At 35.0% G+C, this 23195-nt stretch overlaps 1 protein-coding gene across 1 annotated transcript; it reads right to left on the bottom strand.

Moving 5' to 3' along the window:
- Positions 1 to 13797: 13797 nt before the first annotated feature.
- LOC140008782 (uncharacterized) lies at positions 13798 to 15281 on the bottom strand. The gene is made up of 3 exons (XM_072053658.1): positions 15191 to 15281; positions 14650 to 14740; positions 13798 to 14560 (listed from the first exon to the last, which is right to left on the bottom strand). The coding sequence occupies exons 1-3, from the start codon at positions 15279 to 15281 to the stop codon at positions 13798 to 13800; spliced, it is 945 nt and encodes a 314-aa protein (XP_071909759.1).
- Between the last annotated feature and the right edge of the window lie 7914 nt (positions 15282 to 23195).

The raw sequence follows: 23195 nt of genomic DNA, 5'->3' as shown, positions 1-23195 counted from the left end.
ATACATTTTGAACCAGTTTGGGTATACTAAGGCTTTGTATCGTGAATTTACATCAATGTAAATTATAAGCCTGAATTGTGATATTATTTATGGTCCATGGATGTATGCACGTGATACGAGTGAATGAGTCCTGGCGAGAGTTGGGCAGGCGGTCCGCCAAACCCTTTGGTATGCCTTAGGGGGAGGTGGGGTCATCACATCAATGATCGGATGAATGGACTGTGTCTGAGTAGTTGTATCCTTGGCTAGAATTTTATCTATTCTTGATTTAATTCTTGTCTATATTCTTGCTAGTTAATTATTCGTTTTAGTTGAATTGCTTAATTATTTTTAGCTTTATTCCGATAAACCCCCTTTTTATCAATTGGAACCTCAAAGAAACAAATATCCCCAGTCCTTGAGGAGACGACCCTACTTGCCACTGTCTACTAGTTAGTCAATATTGTCAACTAATTAATTCTGGTATATCGGATTAAGTAAACTCTTCGGGAACAGGATGAATCAAGTAACCCATTGCATACCTAGAGTCCCTGCTCCAGTACCTAAGATTGATTATTGACTACTTTTAGTGGTAGTTAGGATTTATTTTATTATTGCACAGGCTCAGCACCTGTCACATAATAACTAAATATTCATTTAGTCTGTACAATTAAATTTTGTTGCCGAATGGAACAAATGCCATCATCGTCTCAACCTTACTAGGATTCAACAATTTATTTATTCTTTTGCATAATCTACTTTAACAATTTCCAATCTTTCACACTCCAAATAACAACTTATTAATTCATATAATCAAACATGTATGAAATTAGAAACCGACTACATTAATACTTGTTATATTGGAATTTGGTCAATTCCGTTTCTTGGTTGAATTACAATAGTTTAAGAGTTGATAGAATAGTTTACACCGCTTATTCAAAATATATGGGCCTTTTAATCTAACTTGGAATTAATTTTTTTGAGTGGAATTGATTCTTCTCTCACCCAACGTACCCAAAATACTATGTGGAAGGTAAATTTTTAAAACTCATAATACTCTGCTTGCTAACTAAAGTTTATAAATTTTCCAAGAACTTAAATGTCTAAAACTTTGAATTATAATAAGGATTAACTTTTTGTACACTAACTAGCAGTATTGGATGTATGTCACATATATATGATTTGAATTTCAAATTTGAATTCATGTTATGTGGCAATGATCTAAACCTGTTAGTATAAAAAAAATTAGGGATAATTTTAGAAACCTCTCCTGAGGTTTGTGACAATTTTACTAAGCTCCTCTATGATTTGAAAAATTACATTTACCTCCCTTAATTTGATAGATTTAGTAACAAAACCTTAAAATAATATTGACTTGGTCAATTTTTTAAATGACTACCCAAAAATGCCCTTGTACAATGAGTTTCAATTTATTTCCCTATACAATTATAAGATTATTTAGTATAATTATAAGGAAAAGGTGCCAAATTTGTCTATATCTACTATTAGATAAATAAATATAATAATAATTTTATTACTATGATATGATACTTTTGATGGTATTTTATTATGAATTTAGATTTATAAGATAGAAAAGAAAATGTTGAAATAATTCATTTAGAGTTTGTGAGAATCCAAAATTAATTATGCAATTTATGTTTTTAACTAGAATTGAAAGTGTTACGATTTGCTTGTAATTATTTAATTTATATGTTTACTTGTTTCTTATGATTAAACAACTAGAATGTACCCTAAATTAGTGTGGGATCAACCCTTATAGGATTTAACACTAACTAGAATAAGAAATTAGTACAGGTATAGTATAATAACATAAAAGTGTGGGGTAATTGTTAGATTAGTTCATGACTTATGCATGCTTGACAAGTGGTGAAAAGGGAGTGCCAAGTGTGGATTATCTTGCATGACCTACAACACTTTTGGCTAGAATTATTCTCGTCTTGCTCCATTTCAGTCGAGAGAGGAACTAGAGAGAGACCTATGAGAATTTCTCTTGTCTTGCTCCACTTCAGTGGAAAGAAACTAAAGTGTCTTGTCTCCATTTCGAGCTAAGAGAAACCTTGTCTTGCCTCCATTTCCAGTTGAGGAGAAATTAGGAAGGTGAGCCAACTTCCAGCTTAATTTGTAGCAGAAAAATAAGGTAAAATGACTAGAAACTTCAACCTTTCCATATACTTTAGAGAGATTTGGTTGCATGCTTGATTTGAAGATGAGAATAGGTAGTAATAGGTGGTAGATCTTGCTGAAAATTTTAGTTCTTAAACATGTGATGGACTGTCTTGTTCCATAGCATTTCATTCGAAATTTTGGAGAAGAGAAGATTTTACTAGGAATGTATGATATCTGTCTTATTTCTTGCTTTGCATGATATATATAGTATGTTTACTTATGAAACTAGTGGAAAGTTGATAACTTGGCTAAACCTCTGGAAATTTGTTTGATTGGTCGAGTGAGGGAGAGAGAAGTTTTCCAGTTTTCTCCATGAACTTTTGGCTGTAGAATTTTACATTGCTGGTCAATATACTTCATAACATTAATCTTCACATGCGTGTTGGGTTTGAGTGAAAAATAAAGAGTTTTGTTGGAAAAAAGTTCGTTTAACAAACTATCTTCTTGCTGGAAAATTTTCCAACTTTGAACTGTGGAGGAAGCTTGAATTTTCTGCTCTTAGATACAAATTTTCTTTGTTGAGTTTTGGTGGAATGCATGATTAATACCTCATCTCATGTTACAAGTCTATTATTGTGTGATTTATGGTTAAAAGCGAGCAAGAGGGGTGCTGTTTTGGTGAGAAAAAGTGAAGAGAGACTTGTTGGAATTTTGTTGCCTAAACCGTAGGGTGAAGCTGTGATTTCCAGCTTGTAGCTTCCACTTTTATTGAGATTTTCTATAAGATTCATGCCTTATAATCACATATTGATATATTGTACGATTTATGCTTGAATCATGAAAGAAAGTTGAGTTTCTGGTTAGAAATCCACATGCATGTAACCTATTTTGGAGGCAACTTCCAGCCTTGAACCATGGCTAAATTTCAGCTTTCATTTCAAAATTTTGTTGCTATTTTACCATACATTCATGTGATATGTCTTCCTAAAGGTTAATGTCAAATTTTGGTGTGCTAAATCTAAAAGTCAGGAGTGGTAATGCTGGAATTTTTGCTTGGAGCCCAAGAGTCACCATAATCGCCATATTTTTTCAAGATTTAACACTAATGTTGGCTGCAAACTTGCACACATTGGTTTGTTAAACTCCTAATGTTTTAATCAGGACATGCATGAATAAATTCAGTGATTTTTGGAAAAATTTTTGAGGAATCCTGGTGACAAATATCTGTCAAAAGAAGCCGAGAGTGAGAGCAAGGTATCCAACCTCAATTTCAAGAATTTGGTTGCAAAACTCTACCTTTTAACCTACATGTTTGGTAATCCATTTAAAACTAGAGTTTTATGTATTATTTCACTTGATTTGACTAAGATGATTTAGTAATTTGGAAAGAAAGTTGGTAGTGTCGTAAGGTCTAGTAATTGTAGCTTGGGTTTGTTCTAGGAGTCGAGGGCGAGTTAGAAGGAAACCTTGAAGCCGAGGCATGAGTGTCCACTTAATTTGGTGAGTGTTCCTTGTATGTATTTGTGATTAGACACTAAAGTTGTTTGTTGCTTGTTGATTAGTGAATTGTTGCAAATTGCTAAGTGCCTGTGTTCGAAACTTAAATTGTTTTTATAAAAGACGAGTGTGTATTTTGTCGCACTCGACCTAATTGCTCTTGGGAGTTATTAATTGTTTAACTACTACTGTTAACCATGCATGACCGTTTTGGCCCCAAACTCCATCGATGGTCGGCTTATTCAAACCAACAATGGGTTTGGTCAAGTAGGTCGATAGTCCTTGGGTACCGTTCATTGGTATACTCGAGTATGACCCACCAAAATGATCACCGAACACTAGAAGAAAGGAGAATGTTCGGTACTGTTTAATTGGGGAAATGACATTGAATCACTGAGCATGAGTAAGTGCTACGTTTGAAAATGGACGGAAGCCACCTCTACAGCCTGTATCAGTACCATATCCTTTTACATTGAACATGTCACTTGTTTTAGAATGTTAATTGTTATATATATCATGCTTTATGGTTGAGTTGCGATTGCTATGATCCTTTTGGATGAATGGGTTTACTTGGAACCTCGCTGGGTATTAGCTCAACTCCTCTAGTTGTTTTCCTTATAGGAGTAGAAGACAGGTGTGGGAGAAGCCGGTAGTATCAGTTCGAAACTTGGAATTGTACTTTGGTGAATCTTTTGTATTTGATGTAAAGTCATGCAAACTTATTATTTTGAGGAATGTACATATTAAATGATATAGTTAAAACAACTCTTGTTTTGGTTGGGAAATGTAAGCGTGAATGGATTGTTAGTAGTTAGTCTAAATTAATGTTATCTCTGAAATTAATGTGGGTGAGTGAGTTCTGACGAGAGTTAGGCAGGCAATCCACTAAACCCTAAGATTTGCCAGCGTGAGGTGGGGTCATCACATTATGAATTTTTGGAGTAGTGGGATTATCATAATTTAGTAGTGCTTTTAGGCCATTTCTTTTTTTATTTATTGTTAATTTTAATACCAAAAAATAGAAAACAAAGATTAGCAAAATATTGGATTATATATAAAATTAACTTGCTAAAAAAACACTAGTTCAAGATTTGGTTATAATAGAAATTAGAGACAATAGTGGTAGTTCTATAGTTTTATTGGCGAAAAATTAAAAAAAAAAGGAATAAGAAGGAACAAGGATGAAAAAATAATTTTAAAACTCATTCTAAGTATAAGCATAGTAAATAAGGGAATTTCATAAAAATATTTAAAGGTAAAATTATCATTTTAAATGATGAGCGAGGTATATGTAATTTTTTAAATTTCAGGAGAGCTCAATGAAATTGTCAAAAACCTAGCTCAGTGAAATTTTCAAAAACCTCAAGGGAGGTTTCTGAAATTATCCCAAAAAATTATACATTAAAAATGTATAAAAAAAGCTATCCTTACGATAAATATACTATTGAGTGATTTCTGGTAATAAATAAAGTAAAATTGCAATTTTGGTCCTTAATATTTGGTCGTTGTGTTAAATCAATCCCTAATGTTTCAATTAAAGTAAATGGACTCCCCTAAAGTTATTGGTTTTAGGCAGACTTAGAACAACTAATGGAAAATTACAATATTTAATGGTCAAAATCAAATTGAAACGAGTCAAAACTTTTAATTTTGCAATTTTAGTCCTTAATTTTTAAAATCTTGATCAATATTGTACTTTACATTTCAAATAGTTATATTTAAGGTTTCCAAATGAAATAACCAGTGATTTATCATTAAATGCATGACAAAGTGTTATAAAATCCCTATTAATATTCCTAAAAGCGCTTCACATTGATGCAACATTAGTGAATGTGTTTGTAATGCAAGCAAAATATTATTTAAAATAATTTAGCCATCCAAACACAGCCACTATCTTTTAGCCTAAAAAAATCTTCTTGTTAAATTAATTATAATTGAATAATAATACATGAACAATTTTGTTGATCTTAGTCCCTAACTTTTGATGTTTACAAAACAAATGGACAATATTAATATCTCTTCAAGAAATACTTTCAATTATGCAGCAATTTGATTCTAAGAACAAGTGCAATTGAAAGAAGACAGAAATTGCTGAAAGCTATCGGACGCTTGGATCGGACGTCCAATAATCATTGCGCAATTTCGGACGCATGAAGAACTCCACCACCGAACATCCGAAGGAAATAAGACATTCTCTTGGCTCACTGACCTCGATCAGACGCAAGCATCGGATGTCCGATGGAATCGTTCAAACTCGACGAAACTTGTTGGATGCTCACAAAGACAATACCAGACATCCGATAGAATTGAAGAAGATTTTGCAAACTCACTGCCTACTGTCAGACGCATGCTTGGGTAGTACCGGACGTCCGATACTCCAATGGCTAGTTGACTATTCAGCTACTTTCTATCCTTTGAAAACATTAATGAAACACTTTTTTGGTCTCCTATAAATAGAGCATGGTCAGAATCTTCAAATAACTTTTGCACACTAAAGATACAAAAAATCTAGAGTAGTTTTAGTGAAAGAACACTCTCCAAGGAAGATTTGTAGTCTTAGTGGTGTGATGCTCATTGTAACCTTTTCATTTGTGAGTGAATATTTCATGAGTGTAGTTCTGTGAGGGTTGTCCTGCGGGATAGTAAAACTTCCTAACTTGACCAAGTAGAGTTCGAGACAAGGAGGAAGTGAACCTTTCTTTGTACACAAAAGTGACGTCAACTTGAAGAAGTTTGTTTGAATTAATCTACAAGCTCAAGAGGAGTTGAGTAGTTAATTGGTTTGCAATTCTTTCCTTTTTATTTACTTGTTGTTACGTTTGTGATCTTTACATTGCTTATCTCTTCTACTTCTCTCAAGTGATTTTGTTCATTCATTAATTGATTCATTGTGTGATCACTTAGAAAAGAGAGTAAATTTCATATTGAACAAAAACTGCCGATAACTATCAACCTAATTCACCCCCTCTTAGGTTGTTTTCGATCCTTACAAGTGGTATAAGAGTTTGGCCTCCTTGAGATTAAACTCAATCGGCTTAGAAGTAAAAATGACAACCAATAATGCCATGTTTTTTGAAGGACATTCTGTCATTAGACCACCTATGTTTAATGGGTCAAATTATGTTAGTTGGAAAGAATGAATGATTATCTTTTTGCAATCAATTGATATTGAATTGTGGTTTATTATTAGTGAAGGTCCATATAATGCCTCTCTTATAGATGAAAATACTCATAGATCTAGACCAAAAAAAAGAAGTGAACTGATTGCTGTGGATAGAGTTCATCTCACCTTAAATGCAAAAGCCATGAATGTGTTATATTATGCTTTAAACTCAAATAAATCTATTAGAGTCAAGGGTTGCAAGTCAGTTAAAGAAATTTGGAACAAACTGAAAGAAATTCATGAAGGTAGTGAGACTGTTAGAGAACAAAAGAAATCTATCTTAGTTACTAAATATGAGTCATTTAAGATGGAGCCTCATGAAAATATTGATCAAATGTATTGTAGATTCAATGATTTCATTAAAGATTTAGAAGTGTTGGAAAAAGAATACTCTCTAGGTGAAAAAAATAGAAAAATCCTGAATACAATGTTCAAAGATTGGGAAAATAAAGTGACTGCTATTGAAGAGGCCAAAGATTTGAATACTATGCCTATTGAATCACTTATTAATTCTCTGACCTCTTATGAGTTGAAACTTAAGACTAAGGTACAAGAACAAGAAGATGCAAAGGTAAGAAGGAGCATTGCTCTAAAAGCATCTCAAGATGAAGCTGATTCTGCCTCCTTGGATGGAGAAGATGTGGAAGTTGATGACAGTGATCTTACTCTCATCACAAGAAGTTTCAAGAGGATCCTCAATAAAAGGAGATTTAGAAGAGGAGGACCTAGCAATGCAAATTCTAATCAATTCAACAATGTAAGAAACAAATGAAGATATAAGGCCAACAAAAAGTAAAGTGACAAATGCTATGAATATGGCCAACTTGGACGCTACATGAGTGAGTGTCCAATGAAGAAGAGAAACAGTGAAAGAAAATCAAGATTCAACAACTTTCAGTTCACATGGAATAGATGCAACTCCGATGGCGAAATTGAAGAGGAAGATGAATCTGCTCAATTGGCTTTCATGACCATTGGAGATGATGAGATAACAACTTGTAACTCTCAATTTGATAGTGATGATGAAACTAATGATGATCTCGAATCTTTCATTAAAAAGTTGCATAATAGTTTGAAAGAATCTTATGTTAGAAACAAGAAATTAAAACACAAAATTAATTTTCTTTTTCATGATAATACACACCTTATTCAAGAAAACAAGATGCTAAAAATTGAAAATGATTTCTTGAAAAAGAATGAGATTGATTTACAAAATAAGTTTGATAGAAAAACAAGGCTTTGTGAAATGTTCAAAAAGGAGCAAGGTGATTTGAAAAGAAGAATGAATAATTTAAATGAGTTGCTCCAACATAAAAAATAAAACTGTTTTCAAGGAAATGAAACAAAAACTCATTTTGGTACTCATGAGAAGAAATTAAATTCTGGTGCAAATAATTTTGTAAGATTTATTAAAACTGGTTTTGCAAATAACTCTTTAGTTATATGTAATTTTTGTTTTCAAAAAGGTCACATGAAAAGTGATTGCTATGTGAGGAAAAATATGAAAAGAGACATGAAATGCATATGAATAGTTGATATGATACTAACTTTCAAGAACCCAAAAATTAAATGGTACCAAATATTAGTTCTTGAACTCTTGAATAGGTGAATCTAGTGAACATCATTAAGGAATCAAAATAGTTCGTAGACAGTTGATACTCTGTGATAGCCCCACCTCACCCTAAGGCGAACCAAAGGGTTCGGCGAACCGTCTGCCCAACTCTCGCAGGACTACGGATCCGGAACGAGCGTAAACCCTACCAACCGCTCAAAAGAACTTCGAGAAGATAACATTCACTGTCCGAAACCCAACCAACCACAACAACTTTAGATAACCCTAGAAAAGAACATTTCCAAACCAAATCAACTTAGGAACGTGGTTAAACACTTTTATATAGACATGGTTGCAAATTTACAATTCAAAAGGGAATTGTTTGGTTAAAATACATTTAAGGTTTTCCAACCATCGAGGAGTTATGCAAAAGAATACTAAAACTAGCTCAACTCATGCTTCAAAACATCATAGTCTTCTAAAGGTGATTTCTTGTAAGGAAAACAAGGATAACGAAACGGGGTGAGCTAAAAGCTCAATGAGGTGCCCAAAATAATAACAGTCAAGAACCAAGGAACTTCATGCTCAATTAATCACATAAGTGTAGCAAATAAGGAGAGGAACAAAGCAACTTAGATAAAAGGATACAGGTGGCTCTCAGGAGCCAAATTTCCCGTTGCAGTACTTGATCCGACTACGTTGACCCTCCGTCAACTTTCAAATAAGGAAACCAGTCCAGTAGAACACCACTTTAACGCCAAATCCCGTTCACCAATCATACCCCCTTACCGGGCCCGAACGCCAAACAGGAACAGGAATGGTAATACTCGAGTATACCGGAATCAAGAGTCTCAATACTCAAAGATTCCCCAGGAACAGGTACCCAAGAATTGTCAATTATCTCGACCAAGTCCTTGCTAGCTCGATTTAATTAACTCCCCATGAGGTTGAGCTCAAGTTTAACGGGACGATCAAGTTTAACAGGACGATCGCTAGACACACTTCCAAACGATCTCATAACAAGTGTAAGTAACAAGTTCAAGTACATAACAAGTACAAGTAATAGATTCCAGTTCGTTCAGTACAGGCAAGAGAACGAGTGTGATAAAGTATACCCTCGTCTCATACAAGATAAACAATCAGGAAAGATATTCAAATAGTAAGTTGCAAGTATAGAAAATCAGTTTAGCAATAACTCAGGGGAGTGGTGCACACACCTGATCAAACAAGGATAATTTCAAAAGTTACCTTCCTAAGTGTGGCTTTACTCGCCGGCACCTCCTAGAACAATCAAGGCAAACACTTAAGACTGGACTCCAAAACCTAGTAAGTGGAATTCGCAAGTAAAGCTCGATTACAAGTCGGGTGCCTATCCAAATAAACCATTAATGTAAAGCGAAGAGGTGATTTTAGAGTGAAAAGATAACAATTAGTCCTAAAGGCATGCACAACCTCAAAACTCTACCTACAATGATTGACCAACTCCAAATTTGAAGTAAAAAAAAATGAAAGTAAGGTCAATACTAGGAAAATAGGATTTTCCAGTTTCGCGCAACCCTATATGAAAAATCATATCTCAAGTTTTGTAAGTCCAAAATTAATAAAAGTTATACCGTTGGAAAATACATTCAAAGGGCTATAACTTTCCAGAAAACACCATTGTAAGATTCGGAACACAAGTCAGTCAAATTCAAGTTGCAAGTTGTTGTTTTATCCAGTGGAAGACAGAACAGGTACAATATTTCAGTCAACTTTGAAAAATCACCATAAATTGCATAAACAGAAACAGGGTTGAAAATTTACACGGTTCATAGCCCTATGAATCTAGTTTAAAATTCAATAAACGGAACTCAATTCTGACATTTCTACATCAAGATATAGCAAATCTCCCGAGACTGCGCAGAAGCTCCTGCGAAAATTTTGACAGCACTTCCCCTAGTCTTCTTTACCTTTCCAACCAAACCTCAACACCCAATCACAAACTATCAAACACCTTTAATTAGAGCCACAATACCCTTGAAAACAACCAAATGGTAGCTCAACAAAGAAACCCTAGAAAAGCCCCAATTATAAACCCAAAAACCAAAAGACAGTTTCGACATCATTTAGCGGAACGAACACAACTGGAGCTACACTTATCATATTGGGGTGTAATTTGTACCATTATGAAACTAAGACAAAGGGATACAACTTTGATGAAGGCTACTCAGTCCAGTTTACAATGTTGCTAGGTCAAATTTACCAAAACAACCCCAGATTTTCCAATTCAAAATTTACTGTAACAGTCCTGATTCATTCAGTCATATCTCAGCATATACAACTCCAATTCAAGTGATTCCAAAGCCATTAGAAAGCTAAGACACAAGGCTAGAATGCTTAAGAAGACATCAACAACCAAATCAGTAGTATTCCGGGTCAAAACAACCAATTATAGAAGCTGATTAGCATGTTCGGATAGAAACAAGGCAGCAGGGGTATTTCGGTCTTTTCATAAGGTACGTTGCTATGATTGAGCTGAAATTTTATAGCATACTATAAAACATCATTCTCTACAACTTTCATGTTTTGGGCAAGAGCTGATTGGGCCTCTAACATGCTCAAACAAAACCGGACAGAACAGGGTCATTCAAAACCCTAACCTGGAATTCATGCATTCAAGTGCTAATCTTCCCCAAAACAACATTTAAAACAACTAAAAACCACTAATAAGCAATTAATTGAAGTAAAGAGGATGTTCTTGGAAAAAAAACCTTAAAACCCCAAGAAAGTTGGTAGCTTAGTGCTTCCCTTTCCAAAACAACTCCACCAATCCTTCTTAATCCTTTCTAGCAAGAAGTTTTATGGAGTAATTTAAAGATTAAACAGTTGAATTGAAAGATTGGGCAAAATTAGAGGTAAGAAAGTGGAGAGGTTTTTCTTCCTTTTTGCTTGAAGATGGCTGGCCAAGAAGATGAAGAAAATGAAAAATTTTTGATCATTTTTTTTGTTTTAATTGGTAAAGTAATGAATAGTGATCAAAATTCAAGAATAAATCACAAGGTGACACTTGTCACCCTCATAACTGCTAAGCTATCATTTTGTTTCTTCAACACTCATCCAAATAGTATCCTCTAATTATCTCTTAGCACCTAGTAAATTAAACCCTGTATACAAAACTTAACCTAATTGGCCGAATATTACCGAACTTTCCGCACTAGCGGGTCCCACGCCCGGTATACGCTCCAAAAATCTCATGAACTCAATTATATTAGAAAAATGTTTTAAAAACCCTATTTACTCATAAAACAAGTTATAAAATTTTCTAATAAAGAAATTATAGAAAAACGTGCGATTAAATAAAACAAAACCCTAGAAAATACGAAAATTTACAGGTTCTCACATACTCAAGACACATGACCGGTGATCCATCACATTCAAGCCAAAATCAAGTGGCAAATTGACATTTGGAAATGATATAAAAGCAAAAAATTAGAGCAAGAGATGTTGGTAAGAATGATCAGATTTAAGTTCATAACGTTCTTTTGTAATTTTTTTTAATGTTTCTGATATTTTGAACTGAGTTTCCTTTAATGTTTTTAATAATTAATGGATTTCGATTGATATGCATGTGGGTATGAATGTTGGTTTCATTGATGTTCATTGTTATTTTTTTTGTCTCTTTTGATGTGATTTTTCTGTTATTGACTGATGATGGTTGCAGCTACTGTTCTTTTTATGGCAATTACTCTCTACTTTTATGATGACAAAAAGGGGGAGAAATTATAAAATAGATGTGGTTTGGGATGCTATTAGTAAGGGGGAGTTCATTTGATGCTAGTTTGGAATACTATGAGTAAGGGGGAGTTTCTCCTCATTTTTCTTCCTTCCATCTATTGTTTTGTCATCATCAAAAAGGGGAGAATGTTGATCTTAGTCCCTAACTTTTGATGTTTACAAAATAAATAGATAATATTAATATCTCTTCAAGAAATACTTTCAGTTATGCAGCAATTTGATTCGAAGAACAAATGCAATTGAAAGAAGACAAAGGTTACTGAAAGCTATCGGACGCTTGGATCGGACGTCCGATAATCATTGCGCAACTTCGGACGCATGAAAAACTCCACCATCGGACGTCCGAAGGAAATAACACATTCTCTTGACTCACTGACCTCAATCGGACGCAAGTATTGGACGTCCGATAGAATTGAAAAATATTTTGCAAACTCACTGTCTGCTATCGGATGCATGCTTGGGTAGTACCGGACTTCCGATACTCCAACGGCTAGTTGACTGTTCAGATACTTTCTATCCTTTGGAAGTATTAATGAAGCACTTTCTTGGTCTCCTATAAATAGAGCATGGTCAAAATTTTCAAATAACTTTTGCACACTGAAGATACAAAAGATCTAAAGTAGTTTTAGTGAGAAAACACTTTCCAAGAAAGATTTGTAGTTTTAGTGGTGTGAGATTCATTGTAATCTTTTCATTTGTGAGTGAATATTTCATGAGTGTAACTCTGTGAGGGTTGTCCTGAGGGATAGTAAAACTTCTTAACTTGACCGAATGGAGTTCGGGGTAAGGAGGAGATGAACCTTTCTTTGTACATAAGAGTGATTGTAATTCATCAACTTGAATAAGTTTGTTTGAATTAATTTACAAGCTCAAGAGGAGTTGAGTAGTTAATTGGTTTGCAATTCTTTCCTTTTTATTTACTTATTGTTACGTTTGTAATCTTTACATTGCTTATCTTTTCTACTTCTCTCAAGTGATTTTGTTCATTCATTAATTGATTCATTGTGTGATCACTTAAAAAAGAGGGTAAATTTCATATTGAATAAAAAGTGCCCATAACTTAATTAGGTTTTTAATCAACCTAATTCACCCACTCTTAGGTTATTTTCGATCCTTACAAATTTATTAAAAGTTAGTAAAAAGTAGAGAATCTTAATTTTAGTAAATAACTTTGTTTTAACACTACTGTTTACATAAATTGGAACCTGATTTGGGTTATGATCAAGAATAGTGATTAATTTAGTAAGTAAAGATAATTGCAAATCAAGTACTCATATAAATTTTTGGAAAGACTTCTTATTGTTCTTTCTTATTTTTCCTTCTAAATTAAATATTTCAATAATAAGATTTTAGTATACTTATATAAATGTTTACCTACATTTGAAATATTTTTTCATTTCCTAGGTTGAATTAGTTTTGTTTGATTAGTGCTAACTATTGCTAATATAACACCACACAAGTTGTCTAAGAGTGTCCCTACTTTTTCACTAGAAAAATTCGACACAAGTGAGAAGAAAAAGGTAACAAATTTTTCCTTTTTTCTTGGATGAATTTTAGGTATTTTTCTCTCTGGAATTTTCTAAAAAATATCATAAGTCAATTTGTGCATTGATTAGTCATGCTAGCACAAGTTGAGGGAGTATTTTTTTTTCAAAACAGCCTAATTTTTTATTCAAAAACAATAGCGTACATTAGGTAGGGTACCCTAAGTCAAGCGTACATAGGGCATCTGTATCCTGTCTAGGTGGGCTAATCCCTTTATACATACTAGAAGTGGGGTGGGAGGGAACCTTTGACTAATGTGCGTGGAGCTTGCTAGGTGAGCTAGGGCATTCGCAACAGCATTCGCTTCTCTATTGGTATGAGCAAATGAAACTTGGCGATCTATCGCTAAAGCCTTGATGCGTGAGACAGTCTTCCATAGCTTCCAAAGGACTCTGTCGTTGCCTGTCACCATGTTCAGCAAAACCTGAGAGTCCATTTCAATGTGTAAATAGGGGATATCCACTGAGGCTCGCATGCCTTCCAGAAGCGCCAAGGCCTCTGCTTCCATATTTGTCATGGGCCCTAAGAACAATGAAAAGGCACTCAAGATATGACCCTCGGGGTCGCGGAGTATCCCTTTGGCTCCTGAGTGTCCTGGATTCCCTAAGGATGAACCATCAATATTTAACATGACATACCCGAGCGGCAGCCGCGTCCATGTGACCCAATGCAGGAAGGGTCGCTCCATCTGTGTCATGTTAATAGATAAGCCTGAGAGGACCAACTCCCTGTCGTCCTGCGTCGCCTGGATGAAGGGGCGGGCCTGGGACATGCCGAGCAGCAAAGCTTTGATGTTCCAACATAGTCGAGACGGCGTTGAAACAATCCCCTCGTACATTGTCATGTTTCTGGCCTTCCATAGTTCCCAACATATAAGGGGTGGCAACACCCTACACAACTCATCCCATGCAGTACTAGGAGACCTGTAGAGCCACCACTGTTGCAAGGGACAGATGACACCATAGGGAGGTCTAATGGGCAGCTGAAGGACCTTAGAGAAGTAGTTCCACACCTCCGTAGCAAGGGGATAGTCGGAGAAGATGTGGTCCTAGGTCTACCCATCAGGGCAGAAATGACACTTGGAGAGGAGCTGTAAACCGAACCTGCATAAAGCTTCAGGAAAAGGCAAGCAGTTGTTAAGCAGCTTCCACATAAAAATGGCGATTTTGCACGGGATGCGACAACTCCAGACGCACTTTCGTGACCCTAGATAGGCTCGTTTAGGCCGTAGTGCGTCCCATGCAGAGGAGACTGTAAAATCTCCAAAAGGCGTAAGAACCCAAACTCATCGAATGCCACAGTCTAGCTCGATATCTTGTGTGAATTGGTCCACCGTATCCCGAACAGCCAGCATCCTTTTCCAAACTCCTGAAACCGTAGGCCGGACACCACCATCCATGGGGTAATGAGACCTCATATAATCGGGCCACAAGGAAGTTGAGTTGCAAAACCTCCACCACAATTTGCAGCTGAATGCCCCTAGTATGTCCTCCAAAAAATGCACCCCAAGTCCGTTCTCATTCACCGAATAACATAAGTTCCTCCAAGAGTACCAATGATGCTTAGGACCCAACTCCGATTGTCCCCAAAGAAATTTGCCATGAGGCCTTCAAGGCATTTGAGCACCCCCTTGGGGGGATCCATGACCGCCAGCACATGCGATGGGATGGCTGAGAGAACATGTTTGATCAGGATCAAGCGACCACCTGGCGAAAGGAGCTTTGTTTGCCAGCCCGCTAGCTTAGCAATGAATTTGTCGACCAGGAACTGGAAGTACTCCTTTTTCCTGTGGCCAACAAAGAGGTTACATTGCAAATAGGTGAAAGGGAAAATGCCCTGTTTGAAGCCGGTCAAGTGTTGGATGCGACGTATTTGGACCGTGCTATACCGCTTGGATGCTATGAAGAAACACTTTTGCTTGTTAATCCATTGTCCTGCCCCTTCTTGGTAGAGTGTTAAAAAATGGACTAGGTTCACCACAGAGCGCCTATTCCCCCGAGCAAAAATCACAACATCCTTATAAACAAATAACGATTATTCAAATCCTTATAGAAACTTGAATCTCATTTACAATAGGATTTAGTTTTATTATTGTAATGTAGCTCTTATATTGGCAAGCTTAAACTTATTTGCACTATAAGTCCCACAAATTTCATTTGTCTTACAAATTAAACTATAAGTTATAAAAAATTTTCTCTCAAATCCATAGTTGCATTTCTTTTAATCTAACTTAAGAAATTCATAATTTATATAACTCGTTAGGTTCTCATGCACATTGGCCATAAGTATAAATTATAATTTTTAATAAACAAAAATTAGATAAATTAAACATCTTTAATTTATCAATCATTCAACTAATCAATTAAATTACACTTATAGATTAGAATTGGTATCTAACAATGCATTATGACCGCCCAAATGATGATAATAGTCAAGCAAATGACTTCACCAATTTAGTGAACATTTCCCGCACAATTAATATGCTTTCACTATACTTGGCTCATAGTTTTAAGTATGTGTCTAATCTTTATAGACTAATATTAAATTTTTATTTTTTATACCAAAATATAATTCTAATGAAGAAGTATTTAGAAACACTTTCTAAGGTCTTTCCACTTTGCAATAAGATTTTCAGTTATACTTTTACAAATGACCAACCATGATATAACTCTCTTACATAAGAGGTGATAAATCCTTATAAATTATTCACTATTTTTTCTTGCTTTATGTTGAACCTAGTCACTAGCGATTTAAACGATTCAATTATGAGGAGCAATCGTATAGAATCAAAGTATAGTAATTTAATCAAGATATTGTGATAATCTTAAATCTAAGAATCATGCATACAAACATCACTTAGAAATTAATCGATTTGCACTTTAAGTATATCTCTATACAAATCAGTCTAGTAAACTTAATCATCTTATCAAACACCCATATGCTAGTTTAGATGTCTCATGTCATAATAGAAATAGTTTACTACTCACATAGAAGAAACATAGTATATGTTAGTGATAGGGTGCATAATAGTGATTTAATTTGTGAATATCTTTTCATTATTTTGGTTAAATATTGCATTAATTGGTAGATTCTATTTAAATTTTGCATTTGGTGCTAATTGTAGGAATTGAAAGTGCAAAGGATCCAAAGTGGTGTTTTTCCAAAAGACTTCTACCCAATTAGGCGTGGGAGCATTCAAAGGTGTCTGCAAAGTCCGAAAAGTTCGAGATTGTCATGCACTGATATTTCGAATTCCAATTTGGACTCTTGGTTGAATCAAGATTCTTTTCTAGACGCAAGTCCGCACTTCAATAGTACACTTTTCAGTCTTCTTTTTGCTTCTATTTTTATTTTTCTTTTCCTATAGGAATTGTATGTTTTGACAGCTATAAAATGTAGGAAACAATTAGAAGTAGGGTTCATTTTTTTTTCTCTTCTCTCCAACAAAACAACGATTTTTTGCTTCTCACTTGGAATATAACTTTTGCACTTTTTCTTATTTTTGCTTGGGTTATATTCATGAGGAGTAACTAAACTCTCTTTCTAGTTAAGAGATAACTTGAAGATTTGATTCTATAAGCAATTGCGAGATCGAATTTTTTTTTGTTTCTTTTATTCATTGGTATTTATATGTTTTTTGGATTAATTTATTATGATTACTATGTTTAGTTGAATATCAAGGGCCCGATATTTGATTGATCACTGCTATGTATCCAAACATCTGATCAATAAGGACTCCAACTTTTGCAGAGACTATTGCCTCAGCCCCATATGTAAGAGAAAAAGGAGTTTCTTGAGTGGCAGCTCAAGGGTAGTTTGGTATATCTAGAGCATACTAGGTAGTTCCTGCATTCACAAATTCTGAGCCCGAATCAATCAGGTCTTCAATCCTTGCAGCATAGTCCAATTGAGGATTTTAGCTTACCCATTTGCCTGTGGAAGGCCTACAGAAGTAAAATACTGTTCGATATGCAATCCCTCTCACTAAGCTCGGAAAGGATTTTTGGCAAATTGTTTGCCATTGTCAAAAATTGTTATTTGAGGCAAGCCAAATCGGTAGACTATTTTCTTTCAAAAGAAGTTTTGAATTGCTCTACCTGTGATAGACACCATGGGCAGAATCTCGACTTAGTGAATTAGTCTATAGCTACAGTTAGACACCTGTAGTCTCCAATGACTCTGATAAAATGTCCAAGCATATTCATTTCCCATTGTTCAAATGGATAGGGGTACATTATCGGTATCAATTCTGATATGGGTTGATGGTATTCAGCAGCATGGACCTAACATGCACTGCAGGACCGAACAAGATTTTGTGAGTCTTGATCCATAGTAGGCCAAAAATAGCCCAACAAGAGTGCTTTTCGGGCTAACATCTGAGACCCTATATGTGCTTCACATAATCCCTTGTGGATTTTCCTCAAGACATAAAGTCTATCTTCGAGTATAATACATTTTATCCATTGATCAAAATAAGATTTCTTGTATAGTTGCCCATTATGCGAGACATATCTTGTCGATCTCCACTATAGTTGCCAGGCTCTTCGTTGATTTTTAGGTAAGGTTCCTTAGGCCAAATAGACTATATCCATCCATGTGGCCACCCTAGCGATGGGATATACTGAATGTTCCATGTAGCTCAATTGAGGCAAAGTCTCAACAAGATTGGACTGCCAAAATGAGCCAAAGAGGACGAGGCCAACTTTAAAAGTGCACCAGTCCATTTGTTTTGTGATATTGGAATTTGTTTGATCTCGAAGGGTTGGAATCCTTGTTTTCGATCTCAAACTCGATTAAGATATCATTGCATACTATATTCCTTGGTCTTGTAATCTCCAAGGACTTGCTGAACCACTAATTGGGAATCATTAAAACATGTAAATGCTGAACTTGTAAGTCCTAGGCCAATCGCATCCCTGTAGAAAGGGCTTCCTATTCATCCTCATTATTAGAAGTTGGAAAAGTAAAACGTAAAGCATACATACACTCTTTTTTATTAGGACTTACCAACAGAAGCCCGGGTCCCCCCACCAACTTGATTTGAGGATTCATTTACATAAAAGGGACCATGGACGCATCGCCTGGGATGATCTTGAATGATGGGTGTTGGGAGTGAGTTTGGCAATAAAAATGCTTGAGCTTTAATGGCCATGCGAGATTGCTAAGTTATATCAAATTCCCCGAGCTCAGTGGTCCACTTAGTCAGTCTATCCAAAACTTTGGGTTTCATTAATAGTTGGTAGAGGAACTTATCAGTCATGGCACAGATGAGGTAGGATTGAAAGTATGGTTTGAAATGCAGAGCTAGTTAGACAAAACACAGGTCCAGTTTCTCCATAATCGAATATCTCTGTTCAGCTCCTTGAAGAGCTCTCTCACATAATAAATAGGTCTCTATACCCACTGGTTTTTAAAAGTGGTCTGGAAAGTGGTAGCCAAATATAAGTATAAAGTTTTTCCACCGACTGGGGAGACTAAAGTTGGCAAGGATCTGAGGTAATTCTTAAACTCCTCAAAAGCTGTTTCATAGGGGCAATCCATTCAAATTGGTCTCTCTTCTTTATATTCTTAAAGAAAGGTAGGCCCCATTCAGTAGATCGAGAAAGAAACCTACTCAAAAAAGTCATCTGACTAGTTAATCGTTGGACTTCCCCAACTATAGTTGGAGCAGCCATATCTAGGATTGCTTGAACCTTGTTTAGATTAGCTTCAATGTCATTTTTGGAGACCATTAAACCCTAAAAACTTTCCCGAAGAAACTCCAAAAATGTATTTCATAGAATTAAGGTGCATTTGACTTTCTTCCAATACTTCGAAGATTCCCCTTAAATCCTTGACCAAACATTTATGCTTTTTGCTCTTGACAATGAAGTCATCAACATAACCTTTTGGGAGTGCCCGACATGTCACCAACTATCTATGCAAAAATCCCCTTAAAGTCTTTTAAGAAATTAAGAAACTGTGTTTTAATTGTTCAGGCTAGGGTTAAACTAATACGAATAACCTAATTGGTTTTATTCGACGATAAAGCTACTTCATCGACCTCATCCCTGATCTTAAGCCTAATAGACATTTTGGTATCTTGAGGTCATAAGGACTCCAAGGTCAACACAGAGGGCCCTCAATTCTTTAGATGGAGAAACTTGGTGCCTTCGAGGGACGAGTAGCTTGTAGGATGGCTAGGTAGTATTTCCTCTTAGCTCTCAAATCACTATACACTTCGGCTACCCCATTTCTAGTCGAAAACTTAAAACTAAGATGGTAAGTGAAGAAAATAGCTTGTAAGGCATTGAGGGCAGGATGCTTGAGCAGCATGTTATGCGAGGAATTAACCTTGACCACCGTAAAATTGATTGGGATTATCCAGCTTAAGGGGGCTTAGCCAATAATTACGGTGAGAGTAATAATCCCTTTAGGATATAACATCTGTCCTCCAAATCTGACAAGTGGATTTTGGGTAGGTGCAAGTTCATCATCCTTCAATCCTATTTGTGTGAAAGGTTCATATTATAATACATCAATGGAGCTCTCTAGGTTAATGTGCACCATGTTCGTGAGAAAATTGTTGACCAATACTTCAGTAACTGATAAGTGCATATTTTACGTGTTTTTAAGCGTGTTTTGTTAATTATTTTTGGTGTGTTTTAATTAGTTTTATAACTAATTAACTAAGTTTTTAGTGAAAATATGCATTTGTGATTTAAAGTGTGAAAATTGTATTTCTATGGATTTTAATGGTGAAAACTTCATATTTTTGTAGGTTTAATGATTCAATCATTAAATGGAGTGACTTGAAAAGATAATTGGATGATTATTGATGATTTGAAGTGATTTAAAGAGGACATGAAATGGCAACTGTTCAAAAGAGAAAATGCTATCAAGAATAAAAGGAAGGGAGTTTTCCAACTTTGACACCCTGTGATATTTTGGCTATATCTTGAGTTACAAGCATTGGATTGAAGTGATTCTTACGCCATTTTGAAACTAAGAGACAGATCTATGCAGACATCCAAGTCCAATTTAGTCATTTTCCTAGCCAAAAAGTCGAAATACAGAAGTGCATTTTCATGATTGAAAGTTGAAACAGAGTTCTAACAAGTTGAGGGTATTTTGGTCATTTATTGGTCCAAAGAGCTCCAAATTGGATAATTCTTGATTCACTGGAAAGGAAACTCAAAGGACTACAACTTTTATGTTTTATGCAAGAGCTAGTTCAGCCTCCATCATCGAGAAAATATCAGTTGAAGTTGAGCCAAAAATAGAGCAAGGATGAGTTCTGCCCAGAAAATGCAAACTTGCAGAAGCAAAACATGGGGTGCAATATGCAACCTAAGGTCGCGTATTCTAGTTTTTCTGTTGCAATTTGCTCTGTAACTTGTTTTGCTTTCACACAACTTTTCTAACTCATCTATAACTCAGAATTTTGGTTGTATCTGATCAAGAAGAGTGTAGAAACTTGGAGTGGTGAGTTTAAAAGCCAACTTTGCCAATCAAGAAACAACTCACCTTGAGTTTGAATCCTCTATAAATAGCTGCTTTTGGAGACCATTTTGACAACTTTGGAAGGCTAGAGAAACTTCACAAAAATGTAGTCTTCACTAGAATTTCCTTATTTCAGTAGTTAGGGCAGTATAGTATAGTTTGTGTAGTTTTTCCTTCTTATATTTGTAGTTAGATTTGGATGAAGATTTGGGGGGCAAAAATGGAGAGTTAGAGCTCATGTGATAAGGGTGATTTCTCTGCTATCACTTTCTCTTTTATATTTAAATTCATGTTTAACTATAATACATGTTTGGATCTTGTTCTTCATATTTAGTTAAAGTTTATGCCTAGAGTATGGATGAACTTGCTATATATTGTTAGTGATATTTACTTGGTTATTTGATGATATTATTTTGAACAAATTATTTATCACTTTTGCTTTTCTAATCATGATTAACCGGCCATTAATTATAATAGTCTTAAGGTGTTAAGTTTGCAATTAGAATTGAAATTTAACACTAGTTTAAGGAAGTGATAAACCTAGGGAGTACACTCAAGAAAGTAGAGATACACTTTTGTGGCTTTACTGACTTGCTTCATATAATTTCATAGAAGAAATGAGCTTGACCATGAGAATAGGTATGGCTTAACTATAAGTATAGTTGATTCACTATAAGAGTAGGTTTCACATACATTAGGAAATTACGCCATAACTAGCCAAGATAATAACATTCACTTAACCGGTAATGTCATTTGCAAGAGTAGTAAGGAATTTCATACCTCTAAAAGTTTTCTATTGTATTTTTGTTAATTTTATAGTGTAAATTTAATTTCTTGTACTTGTGATAATCTAAATAATAAAGGAATTCAAAAAACATTAGTAATTGGCAATCTTCTCTATGGGATCGACACCTAATACCCTTATGCTCAATAAACGATTTGTATACTTGCGAAAAATAGCATGTGGGTATTTAAGAATTTATAAATGTAAAATTTGACTGTGGATGAGCTAATTGTTATATGTATACCCCGCGCTCGTCAAGTTTTCGGCGCCGTTATCGGGGAAGATTTGTCAATATTGATGCTGAAAACAACTTTATAGTTTAGATATTTTTTCTTGTTTTTCTTGTGTTTAGTGTCCTTTTGTTGTGTCTTGTATATTTATTGAGTCTTTATTTGTATGTTTTCATTTGTGTCGAGTCATCCATTCTTCTTGACTAAATGTGTTTTTATGTTATTTTGAAAGCATGTTTAGAGGCTCAAGGAGAGTAGAACACATGGACGAACAATGGTTGAGAAATGGAAGATCAACAATGGGTGGTTACCACGTGCAAAGCTCCTTGAATAGAGGTAACCAAAAAATTACCGAAGGTATGTCGTTTAAAGATGGTTTAAGAAGTTTAAAGGCTAAACTTGATGTTATCAGTTAAAGGTTCAATTGGATATCATTATGCATGAGATTGAACAAAAGAGAAATGCTAATACTTTCAATTCTTATCATGTAATTTGTGATTTGTGTGAAAATTATCATGCTACTCATACATGTGAGCAAGCACAAAATATGGATTATTTTGATGAATTTGGGTATTGCAATCCTTATTTTGATCAAAATAGACCTAATTGGGGTAATTCTTATACTTATGGTTGGGATAATCTATGTGGATATAGTGATTCTTCATGTTCTTATGATTACCAATCTGAATTTGTTCAATATGATTTTAATCCATCTTGGGATTTAGGTATAGAAAATTCTTTTAATCAATTTGATTTAGTTATAGAAAAGTTAGCTAATGCAACCTTCAATCATTTTGCTAAGATTGAAGAAATGTTAGATGAATTAGTTTCTCACTTTGGTAGAATACAAGAATAATTACATGTTTTGTGTGAAGTTATTTCTTTTAATGATATGCAAATGACCCCAATATGAATGATGAGAATGTTGTATGTGAAAATGGATTGCATTTTGATGAAAATGATGCATCTAATGCGTGTTTCAATGAAAAAGAGTCCATTTCACATGATAGTACCTTTGAAACTAACCTTGAATTTCAAGAGGTGATCCTTCACGAACCGTTG

This window comes from Coffea arabica, chromosome 6c, assembly GCF_036785885.1.
Source record: "Coffea arabica cultivar ET-39 chromosome 6c, Coffea Arabica ET-39 HiFi, whole genome shotgun sequence".
NCBI lineage: Eukaryota > Viridiplantae > Streptophyta > Magnoliopsida > Gentianales > Rubiaceae > Coffea > Coffea arabica.
This window is presented reverse-complemented; position numbering and strand designations above follow the sequence as displayed.